Source organism: Poromitra crassiceps, assembly GCF_964638095.1.
Source record: "Poromitra crassiceps genome assembly, chromosome: 16".
In the NCBI taxonomy this organism is placed as follows: domain Eukaryota; kingdom Metazoa; phylum Chordata; class Actinopteri; order Beryciformes; family Melamphaidae; genus Poromitra; species Poromitra crassiceps.
The window spans coordinates 36,608,618-36,621,117 of record NC_139645.1 but is presented as its reverse complement, the minus strand read 5'-3'; the positions used below and the strand labels follow the sequence as shown (position 1 = coordinate 36,621,117).

At 46.8% G+C, this 12,500-nt stretch overlaps 1 protein-coding gene across 1 annotated transcript in view; it reads left to right on the top strand.

Annotated features, from left to right (window-relative positions):
* LOC310791619 (asc-type amino acid transporter 1-like) overlaps positions 1–12,500 on the top strand; it is a gene marked incomplete at both ends in the record, with an annotated part of 73,024 nt that overhangs the window by 50,780 nt on the left and 9,744 nt on the right. The window contains 2 exons of the mRNA XM_083653283.1: positions 488–692; positions 3,344–3,495. Coding sequence (XP_083509409.1) covers positions 488–692; positions 3,344–3,495 — 357 coding nt within the window. The remainder of the gene's footprint in view (positions 1–487; positions 693–3,343; positions 3,496–12,500) is intronic.

Below are 12,500 nucleotides of genomic sequence, written 5' to 3'. Positions count from 1 at the left end.
TCTGTTCTCTTGTCTGGGTGCTGTCAGCCCTATTGGTGCCTCATTCTGGTTAAGCCTGTCAGTTAGATGCCTAAAACGTAACACGTAATTGTAGGTTGAAGACCAAAACACACCCTAAAAGCAGCCGAGGCAGGAGACTTGATGGTAATGATAAGGTGGTTTTTGGACAGTCAGTAGTTGAAACAAAACAGAGTTGAATCAGCGAATCCCTCCTGGTTTTATTTTAAGAGCTGGGATGCCTTCAGAAGCTTCTTTGAGTCAGCAGGATATTAAAGAATAAATGTGAACATGTATTTGGCTGAAATTTGACGGACAGATGTAGCATATTATGTGTTTTCAGGATCAAGAAATCGCTTGAACTGTACGTCAATGATTTGGGTGTAACATAAAGTCAGAGAAGTTTTAGGCACACATTTTGATCATCCTCTGTGTTAAACTACGCCTAACCTTTACAACCTCCACACCCTCTCTCCCCTACCTTCTCCAGGGAACATCATCGGCTCTGGGATCTTCATCTCTCCCAAAGGGGTGCTAGAACATGCGGGCTCGGTGGGGCTGTCGCTCATCGTGTGGGTGCTGGGAGGGGGCATCTGCGCCCTGGGGTCCATGTGCTACGCCGAGCTGGGCGTCACCATCCCCAAGTCTGGAGGAGACTACTCCTACGTGACGGAGATCTTTGGAGGGCTGGTGGGGTGAGTAGTTGTCATATTTCAACACGTCTGGTGGTGTACAGTTTTGGATGACGCAGGTCTGTCTTTAACACAATATACAGTATGTTCATAACAACATGATACAACATGTCACAGTGTTGTCATGTGAAAACCTCGTCACTTCAATTTTACGTCATTTACATGGTCCTCTGTGGGACCTTCTGGGCTTATGAATCTCAGGTTCTCACCTCTTGGTGTGGACCTTGTTACAGCAGTCCAGATGCAGATGTATGCAGGGAGAATGGTTCAGTTTAGCCGGACTCTTCATCTGGAACCAATCAGCTGTGAATGTGTTGTGAAGCTCATGTGGTCATGTGATATGTAAAGTGACCCTGGAGCAGCACTGTTAGTCTGAGAGAGTCAAAGAGGCCCTCCTCTGCTGTGGGACGGATCACTCGTTTCACTTCTTCTGTCTCCTTTCATTCATTCATTTGCACAAACGGAGGGGAAACGGAAAGAGCAAACATTTGTGCATCAAAAAGCCAAAGAGCCTAATCAGAGCCTTTCACGTCAAACCAAGCAAAGTGAAGAGAGCAGTCCTGCTTTGAACACAGTTGATATCGTCGTCTTAACATCCATCTAGTTGATTTAACTTTTGAATCAGCCCGAGCCGCCACAGGCAGAGAGAAACCTAAAGCTGGGCCAAAAGCTCCTGGCTGTAGCTCTCTGGCTACTTGGCTAGTAATTGCAGCTATTGACTGGAGCCTTTTTTGGCTACAAGTGAGCGACTGTGTTCAGCTCATTGTAAATGTTTTGCGGTGAGACACGCCGAGATCCAGGATGTTCTTGTCTTCTCATGTCTCCTCTCCTCTTCTGGTGGTGCAAAGTGTTTGTCTGAAATGATGTTCGGACCACAATCAAACAAGCACGGAAGTCTTAGATCATCAATGAAGTTGTAGCAGCCAGTCAGCCAACAGCAAACAGCAAAACAGCAAAAATGGCATCCAGGACTAGGTCATTTCAATGATTGTAACCTGAACTTACACAATACGGTAATATCGCTAGGGGCACGGTGGCGCTGTCGCCTCACAGCAAGAAGGAACCTGGGTTCGATTCCCACCTAGGATGCTGTGGCCCCCAGGGCATGCCCCCTTACCGCATGCCCTCAGTGCCTATAGTGCCCAGGTGAGGTATCTTGTGAAAAGGGCCTTTCTGTACACTAGAAAGCTGGACACTGCTCATCGCTGCCCCCAAGAGGAAAGACAAAGCTGGATGGGATAAATGCAGAGACTATTTCACCGGCCACCGTCAGCATGAGTGTGTATGTGTGGCTGGCACGTGTTGTACAATGGGTGTCATGTGAGACTGGTTTGTTCGTCCGGTTCTTCTAAATTAAGTCCTGTAAAACGACCACAATGGCTTCATGTTGACACAGATAAGGAATGTGGTCCTCTTTCAGGCACCATTTTTCGAACAGCTTCCACTTGTTCTGAATAGTAGGAGACCGACTGCGGACAGATTCAGCCACTCAGGGGCCACGCCCACAGTGACAGGCTCTCTCAGAGGCCACGCCCACAGTGACAGGCTCTCTCAGAGGCCACGCCCACAGTGCCAGGCTCTCTCAGGGGCCACGCCCACAGTGCCAGGCTCTCTCAGGGGCCACGCCCACAGTGACAGGCTCTCTCAGGGGCCACGCCCAGAGTGACAGGCTCTCTCAGGGGCCACGCCCAGAGTGACAGGCTCTCTCAGGGGCCACGCCCAGAGTGACAGGCTCTCTCAGGGGCCACGCCCACAGTGCCAGGCTCTCTCAGGGGCCACGCCCACAGTGACAGGCTCTCTCAGGGGCCACGCCCAGAGTGACAGGCTCTCTCAGGGGCCACGCCCACAGTGACAGGCTCTCTCAGGGGCCACGCCCAGAGTGACAGGCTCTCTCAGGGGCCACGCCCAGAGTGACAGGCTCTCTCAGGGGCCATGCCCACAGTGTCAGGCTCTCTCAGGCGCCACGCCCACAGTGCCAGGCTCTCTCAGGGGCCACGCCCACAGTGCCAGGCTCTCTCAGGGGCCACGCCCACAGTGCCAGGCTCTCTCAGAGGCCACGCCCACAGTGCCATGCTCTCTCAGGGGCCACGGCCACAGTGACAGGCTCTCTCAGGGGCCACGCCCACAGTGACAGGCTCTCTCAGGGGCCATGCCCACAGTGCCAGGCTCTCTCAGGGGCCACGCCCACAGTGCCAGGCTCTCTCAGGGGCCACGCCCACAGTGACATGCTCTCTCAGGGGCCACGCCCACAGTGACAGGCTCTCTCAGGGGCCACGCCCACAGTGACAGGCTCTCTCAGGGGCCCACGCCCACAGTGACAGGCTCTCTCAGGGGCCACGCCCACAGTGACAGGCTCTCTCAGGGGCCACGCCCACAGTGACAGGCTCTCTCAGGGGCCACGCCCACAGTGCCAGGCTCTCTCAGGGGCCACGCCCACAGTGCCAGGCTCTCTCAGGGGCCACGCCCACAGTGTCAGAGATGTGTGAGAGATCATGTGCAAATAAATCAGTATAGTTTTTCGGTGGAGTGCCCCTTTAATGTGTTTGAATTGTCAGCTTCATGTGGATGTGTCATTAAAGGGCTAATAATTTGTCACATATTAACCCTTGGTGTCTTGTCCCTACATATTAACCCTTGGTGTCTTGTCCCTGTAGCTTCCTGCTGCTATGGAGTGCTGTCCTCATCATGTATCCCACCACGCTGGCCGTCATCGCCCTCACCTTCTCCAACTACGTCCTGCAGCCGGCCTTCCAGAACTGCGTGCCTCCATACATGGCCACCAGACTGCTCTCCACCGTCTGTATCTGTGAGTCCCACACAGTCTCACTCATTTTAATCCACTTTTAACACCTTTCACTGGTAGTCTGGTAGTCTGGTAGTCTGGTAGTCTTCTCTGATTTTGTCTCCAATTTGTCACTTAGGTTGAGAACATCTTCGTTAAAATTGGCTAAGTGGTGTGGTCACGGTGGCGGTGTCTGTGTCAGACCCGATTATCATGTCATCAGTGATGTCATCAGTGACGTCACTCGAGCAACTGTGATGTAGTATAAGCCGATGGCGCACAGTTGCATGATGGCGCATGCCATAAGTGGGTGGGCGGTGTTTGTCTCTCTGTCTGTCTGTCAGTCACAATTTTGGGAGGCTGCGGAGCGGGCGATTTCCATAACTGCAGCCATGGCGCATCATCTCTCCAGAGTCTCCACGCTACGCGCTTTATTTTTGTACTTTGTCTTGTTTCACGTGTACAAATGTGCTCTCTTTATGTTTATGAATATGATGATTTTAGTGGTTTTGTATTCTGCATCATTTTCAAGACACTTTACTGCAAGCATGAATTAATGAAGTCAAGTCAAGCCAGCACAAACAAACCACTAACCATCTCCTGGGGTGGTGCTTTGTTTTAGAGGGGTCAGAGTTCATTTGGCACGTTCACATTATGGACAAAGAAATGGCTGAGTCAGGACTGAGTCCACTGGAACGACTGCACTGTAGCTGCTCCCCATACTGTAGGCTATATTGTTTTTCGGATGATGGCGAAGGCTGGAGGCACCCTCTCTGCCTGTGATTGGCCTAGCGCCAAACGTTCATCCAATCACATTCGCTTGGCTATCCTGCGTCTCTTTCTACAGTCTGTGGTCAGACAGACAGCAGTTTTGCTTGCTAGCATGCATGAAAGACGCCACTGTGTGTTTATGTTTTTGATATAGTCTGGTCTCTGGTTTATAATGCTGCCGCTACTCTTGGCAGTGCACGTATGTAGCCTACAGATAAATAAAAAAGAAAAGATAAAAGATGAATGAGAATTGATCAAGGGTTATATAAAAACAGTGTCAATGCCCATTTACTCATTCTAACACAAGAGTGACATGTATTTGAATTGAAATATATATCAGTATGTGGTGTTTGCCCAGCCCTTCATTGGGAAATGCAGCTTTATGGAGTGGGATCACGTGGACATGGTCTTCAGAAACTTTGATGAGATTGACAGTAAGTAAACATTGTTTCAGATACATGGTGTAGTTGTGGAAAAGTGTGTGTGAGTTTGGAAGAGGAGTGCACCACTAGGTGGAGACATGCATCCATAGCAGTGTTGATTTCGTAGACGAAAACTATGAGGAAAAATGTTAGTCGACTACCTATTTTCACTGGTGAAAACTAGACTAAATGTTAGGGAGGGACGACTTGGGCAGAGATCCAATCAGAAGAGAAGAAGAAGTTAAACATCTGTGTCTGTATTGCACATTCAAACCTTAAAACAATTCCAGAATAACAGATTAATATATGTTTACAATAAGTTTGGAAATTCATCCCTGCTGCAGGTGACATCATGGTGCGTCCCTGCTGCAGGTGACATCATGGTGCATCCCTGCTGCACGTGATATCATGGTGCGTCCCTGCTGCAGGTGATATCATGGTGCGTCCCTGCTGCAGGTGATATCATGGTGCGTCCCTGCTGCAGGTGACATCATGGTGCATCCCTGCTGCAGGTGACATCATGGTACGTCCCTGCTGCAGGTGACATCATGGTGCATCCCTGCTGCAGGTGATATCATGGTGCGTCCCTGCTGCAGGTGATATCATGGTGCGTCCCTGCTGCAGGTGATATCATGGTGCGTCCCTGCTGCAGGTGACATCATGGTGCGTCCCTGCTGCAGGTGACATCATGGTACATCCCTGCTGCAGGAGATATCATGGTGCGTCCCTGCTGCAGGTGACATCATGGTGCATCCCTGCTGCAGGTGATATCATGGTGCATCCCTGCTGCAGGTGACATCATGGTGCATCCCTGCTGCAGGTGATATCATGGTGCATCCCTGCTGCAGGTGACATCATGGGGCATCCCTGCTGCAGGTGATATCATGGTGCATCCCTGCTGCAGGTGACATCATGGTTCATCCCTGCTGCAGGTGAGGTGCATCCCTGCTGCAGGTGATATCATGGATCATCCCTGCTGCAGGAGATATCATGGTGCGTCCCTGCTGCAGGTGACATCATGGTGCATCCCTGCTGCAGGTGACATCATGGTGCATCCCTGCTGCAGGTGACATCATGGTACATCCCTGCTGCAGGAGATATCATGGTGCGTCCCTGCTGCAGGTGACATCATGGTGCATCCCTGCTGCAGGTGACATCATGGTGCGTCCCTGCTGCAGGTGACATCATGGTGCGTCCCTGCTGCAGGTGACATCATGGTTCATCCCTGCTGCAGGTGACATCATGGTTCATCCCTGCTGCAGGTGACATCATGGTGCGTCCCTGCTGCAGGTGACATCATGGTGCATCCCTGCTGCAGGTGATATCATGGTTCATCCCTGCTGCAGGTGACATCATGGTTCATCCCTGCTGCAGGTGACATCATGGTTCATCCCTGCTGCAGGTGACATCATGGTGCATCCCTGCTGCAGGTGACATCATGGTGCGTCCCTGCTGCAGGTGATATGGTGTGACCGTACAGACCTGTATGAGATGAGTTGTGTTTTGATGATGTGTCGGACTAACAGCTGACAGTTTACTCCAGCGAGGAGACATGTGTTTACGATGAGAGAACTTAGGAAGCCTGGTCTCAGTTGAACTCTTCGGTATAAAAGAAGATGATAATAATTCAAGGAAAGTTACAACACTAATGGATGATTTCTGTAAACAAGCCCAGTAACCATTAACTGATCAGTTATAGGGCCAACGGTCTAACCTTGACCAGGATCAAAGACTTCTAATCTAAATGACACAAAGACACTACTGATACAGATGGATCAGTAGATAATCAGTCTGGATGTCAATAGACAATAGTTAGTGTCTCTCTCAGATAGGCTACGTCACTATTTACAGCTTTTCATGAAACAGTCAAAGACCTGGGGAACTTCCCCCTGTGATGAGGCTTTATAGCTGCGTCATTACCATGGATACAGTGTAGCCAGGAAATATAAAATAACAGCATATGAATATGCAAATAACACAAATACCTTCATAAAATGCGTGACAATATTTTTCTATTGGACACAGTAACCATTTAAAGCTCAAATGATTAATGTAACATGCAAGAGAGGCATAATGTTACGTGTGTGTGTGCGTGCGTGCGTGTGTGTGTGTGTGTGTGTGTGTGTGTGTGTGTGTGTGTGTGTGTGTGTGTGCGTGTGTGTGCGTGCGTGCGCGCGTGTCTGTGTGTAGTTGTCAGTGTCAGCCTACATAATGGTGCCAGCCTTTGTAGCCACCGCTAATGAGTGGGCGTGTCCTGGCCATTGTGCATTGTTTTGACAGCGGTTACCATGACGACACCCCGTCACTGAGCACCATGGAAGCAGGAAGTGGGCAGGACACCTTGCAAATCAGTGAGGGAGGAACCCATTGGCAATTTGGCATCTTCATTGACTGTTTTTAAATGTTTTTTTTTAGATTTTAGATTTTTTTTGTTTTTTATTGACATAATATTATTGCCCAGCTCTAGTTCAGGCCGATTGAGGTCAGACTTCTGGAGCTCGTAATATCTGTCATTGTGCCAAACGTCTCTGTGATGAACCAACTCAGGAGTTTGTGCCAACATGGCAGAAAAGTGAATAATAAGCCAGCAGAAAAACAAGTGTTTGGTGTTTGGACCCTGAGACAACAGTGATCAGTTGCTGCACGGTCAATATGGAGGAACTGAACCACACAGTCAGATTCTGCTGCTGTAGCTTTCAACAAACCATAACAAGTCTCACAATCTGATAGTAATTAGGCCTGACATTTTAAAATGACTTATTAGCATGAAGTGGGCATGTCTGTGAAGGGGAGACGCGTGGGTCCCCATAGAAGCCATTCTCATTCAGATATCTTGAGGTCAGAGGTCAAGTCACCCCTTTGAAAATGGCCATGCTGGTTTTTCCCCCTCGAGTACTTTAGCCTGAATTTGGAGTGTAATTTACTGTAGCCCCCTTCCCGACAAGCTAGCTGCTAGCATGATATAGTTGCTACAATGGATGCCTTAGGTCTTCTAGTCTCATATGATACACATCTTCACTAGCCCCGGTCAAATCGCTAGTGGATACAGCACCCCAAAAAATATTAATACATCAAAAATTCAAATAATCTCTTTGGGTTCCGCGGACACCACTTTGGGAACCCCTGGCCTAAGCAAAGGAAATTAGCATTGGAAGTCGATTTACTATAAAGTGATTTTTGTAAAAAAAAAAAAAAAAAAAAAATCCAGACATGTTCCTGGTGGGAGTGTTTGGATGCTGGAACAGCCAATCAGGTGACAGGATTAACTGGTTGTTCTGGACCCCTGCCAGGCCGACTAAACTGTTTTTAGTTTAGCGCTCTGAATGTAAGTCAGTCTAGATATGTGCTCAGCTCACACACACAAACACACACACGCTATCTCCCTCCCCTATGAATGTACTCAATGAGAGTCCAGAACACATCCAGTTACATTACCAACAGTGTGTGTGTGTGTGTGTGTGTGTGTGTGTGTGTGTGTGTGTGTGTGTGTGTAGGTGTGTGTGTGTGTGTGTGTGTGTCTGTGTCTGTGTGTAGGTGTGTGTGTGTGTGTGTGTGTGTGTGTGTGTGGTGTGTGTGTGTGTGTGTTTGTGTGTGTGTGTGTGTGTGTGTGTGTGTGTGTGTGTGTGTGTGTGTGTGTGTGTAGGTATGTGTGTGTGTGTGTGTGTGTGTGTGTGTGTGTGTGTGTGTGCGCGTGTAGGTGTGTGTGTGTGTGTGTGTGTGTGCGTGTAGGTGTGGTGTGTGTGTGTGTGTGTGTGTGTGTGTGTGTGTGTGTGTGTGTGTGTGTGTGTGTGTGTGTGTGTGTGTGTGTGTGTGTGTGTGTGTGAGCCGGTCGGGACCAGTTAACGCCTGGCTGTTCTAAGAACTTCTAAGAATAGGAGCCTGGTCAGTCATGTGTCCGTGTCAGGACATTTCAGTAGCACTGCTCTCATCACATCACCACACATTAACATATGTATTCATTCATATATTCATATTAATAACTGCCAAAAGACCCACATACCAATCTGCAAAAAGTACATGTATGTTTTCCCAGGAATGATCATCATTTCAATCACGAGAGACAAGCAAAGTATTAAGTACAGTAGTGGGGCAGTTAATGGTGTGTGTGTGTGTGTGTGTGTGTGTGTGTGTGTGTGTGTGTGTGTGTAGGTGTGTGTGTGTGTGTGTGTGTGTGTGTGTGTGTGTAGGTGTGTGTGTGTGTGTGGGGGGGGGGGGTGATAACGGCAGCATGAATGGACTAAAGTGGAGTGAGAAACATATTAAGAAGCAGCAAGATGATTGGCTAACAATGGAGGTGTGTCGCTGTGCTATGCGACCAGCTGATGTGAGCAGCTGATATCTCGATCGACGAGCCGGGAAATGACAGCAAGAGTTATGAGAGGGCATGTGTGAGAGATGGCAGGATGGTGTGAGACGTCAAGCTACTGTAAGCATGCAGAAGTTAAGTTAAGTTAAGTTATCCTTTATTTATCCCCGTGGGGAAATTCATCCTCTGCATTTGACCCATCCTCTACTAGGAACCTTCCTAGAACTAGGAGCAGTGGGCAGCTGCAGTGCAGCGCCCGGTGACCAACTCCAGTTCTTTTGCAAGTGTCTTGGTCAGGAGGAGCACTGACAGGAGTATTAACCCTAACATACATGTCTTTGGTGGTGGGAGGAAACCGGAGCACCCGGAGAAAACCCACACGGACACGGGGAGAACATGCAAACTCCACACAGAAAGGACCTGGGACGGACCGGGGTTCGAACCCGGGACCTTCTTGCTGTGAGGCAACAGTACTAACCACTGAGCCACCGTGCCATCTTTTTTTTTTATTTTTTAGACTTCCTGATAGGAAGATAGACTTCCTGACTGGACCCCCATTACTGACAATCATGACTTTTTGAAATTCTTTGAAACCCATACATGATCATGCAAACTTTACATTCAAAGGTAAAAGAAATGTAGCAAAAAATGGTAATAAGGAAAAAAATAATTGTCCTAAACGACAGACATGAACTGTTTTTAATGTGTGAGCTAACCCTGTCAATGCCTGTTTATATTTTTTGTCTCACTAATTACCTTCTGGCCTCTTGTGTTGTTATTTTTTGTGTTTGGTGAGCCAAAGACAATTTTCTACCTTGGTGGACAATAAAGTTATATTCAATTCAATTCTAAATTCTCCTACAGTGCAGTTTTCAGCTAAACACATGATGTCTTTTCAAGTCAACTTGGCATCTCAGGGCTTCTGGAGACTTGGATTATGCCAGACGAGCAGTATGGAGCCTTTGTTATGCCTCCGCCGGCGATAGCCAGGCTTGACGCATTATAGATTTGGCTTGTCCGTCCGTCCGTCTGATGTTCGTTAACACGATATCTGAGGAACCCCTTGACGGAATTTCATCAAATTTTCCTCAAACGTCGACTTGGACTCAAGGATGAACCGATTCGATTTTGGTGGTCAAAGGTCAAAGTTCAGGCTCACTGTGACCTCACGAATGCCATTCCCAAGTTTGTTAACATGATATCTCAGGAATGGCTTGACGGAATTTCTTCCAATTTGGCTCAAACGTCAAATTGGACGCAAGGATTTTGGTGGTCAAATGTCAAAGTTCAAGGTCAATCTGTTGGTTCCAGCCTTAAAACTCATAAGCATTTTCCGAAATGTCTATGGAGAAAATGAATGGGGAACTCTCTTCCGGGGCAAGAAACGTCATGGAAAGTCATGTGACTTGAGCTCTATAAGCCACAACCAGCAAAATCCTACTGCGTAAGACTTCCTCAGAGGCCTACATTTACAACCTAATGTCTCCAGCACTCTTTGGCATTGCATCAACTGACCAACTGACCAACAGATTATTAATAAGCATGAGCACATGATGACCTTCATGACTCTGCTTGGCCGTAGGATCTTGTTGCACTGGACATCCTCCAAACCAGCAAACTCCTCACTATGGACGAGTGATCTGATGCTCCACTTCAAACTTGATCCAAATGAAATACACACCCAGAGGGTCCAAAGAGCAGTTCTACTTCACTTGGAACTCAGTAATGTATCTCAGCAAACTCAAATCCCCGTGCTTATAACCCAAAACGATGTATGCATTTATTTTGCTAGAATATATCAGATATTAGCCTTTCTTTTTTTATTGTCTTTTTCTCTATTTGGATGCACAATCAGGGATTTAGTGGGATGGGTGGAAGGAGGAGAAGAAGAAGAAGTTTCGATGTTGGCATTCCAACAAGAACATGAATGGTTCTGTCTGTTATCCAATTCTTCCCATAAGATGACATGAACAGAGCGTTTTCTGAGCTGCATCCCCGACATTCAATTCAATTCAATTCAATTCACTTTTTTTGTGAAGGGACAGTGTACATTAATCAACATAGTCATATAAATATACCCGATTCAGCCAGAAGGCTAATTTTTGTCGGCAGTCCCTTTGCCTGGTGTTGATTGGCATCCTATAAAGAAAAACTTGCAATAGTTAAAAACAACAGCAAAAGACAGGAAACATAAAATAAAAAATAACAGCAACAACAAAAAACACCATTGTTAGGAAAAAATAAGGAAGTGCACATACAGTACAGGTAAAACAGGATAAAAACAACATAGGTAAATCTGAAGTTTGACAGACTGAATTTTACTTTATTGCAGATTCGTTTATTGTGATGTGCGTAGACATGACTGTAATCAACATGGCAGCATTCATAGTGAATGAATGGTAAAATAAGTGTTTTAAGCTTTCAGGTGGACTTTCAGGTTTCTGCTTGTGCATGATGATCTAAGCAAAAGGAAAAAAAAATCTCCATTGATAATTAAATGTATTATTATAAAGCTATATAAACTATTTAAAAAAAAACGACTTCAGTGAGTGAGTGAAATCAGTGTGTGAATTTGTGCATGCTGTTGTTGGGTTGGGTCGTGGTGGGAGGGGGGTCACGAACCCCAACCTAAAGTTTTTTCGGGGGCTCAAAAAGGATGAGAACCACTGCCTATAGGGGTACGCGTAGCGCAGTTTGGGAACCACTGGGCTTGACCATTAAGAAATCAAATAAATAACTTAACATAAACACTCACCTTATGTGCTGTTTCCCCTCATGCTTTTGATAGATGTCACAAATTAGTTTCTAGTTTTTGTTTTGATCTTACTATACCTGGATGATTGAAATGAGCGTCACACTAGACATGTCTTTTTGTGGACAAAATTAAACAAGGTGGTGGTGGTTGTTGTTGTTGTTGTTGTTGTTGTTGTTGTTGTTGTTGTTGTTGTAGTACTCCTGTAGTAGTTCATATTAACAGTGATTAAAAGATTAAATGTTGTCAGGAGTGTCCACAGTCAGACTGGACATGCTATATGAAATGCTCTTGAAAATCACATGACCGTTTCATTGAATGCTGCACAGAACTCATTTAGAGGTTGATTGAGGGATCATGGTAGGTCACCAGACCAGCTACTGCTCTGATTGGCTGGCAAAGGCCCGCCCTACTCTTAGCGCTGATTGGTCAATTTCAGACCAAATTTCCAGTGTCTACAGTACATAGACACTGGAGCCAAATCTGACTTGTACAAGGTAGTTGGTGACTGTGGGGAAATAGCATAGTAACATTTTAGCATTTTTGGCATAGTACTTTTTTTTTTTTATTACTTCGCACCGCCAAGTCCCAAAATCATATACTCATTGCCACATCCTATTGGCTCTGTGATAGCATTTTGAAGTTTTAAGTGTAAATGTATCATCAGACCAGAGCACGTATGTCTTTAATCCCACACAGCCCCGCACACTTTGAAGCTGCAGCTTCTCCTGAATTCCCATCATAAACATGTGTGTTCTATTCTCAGCTCTGTGTCAAA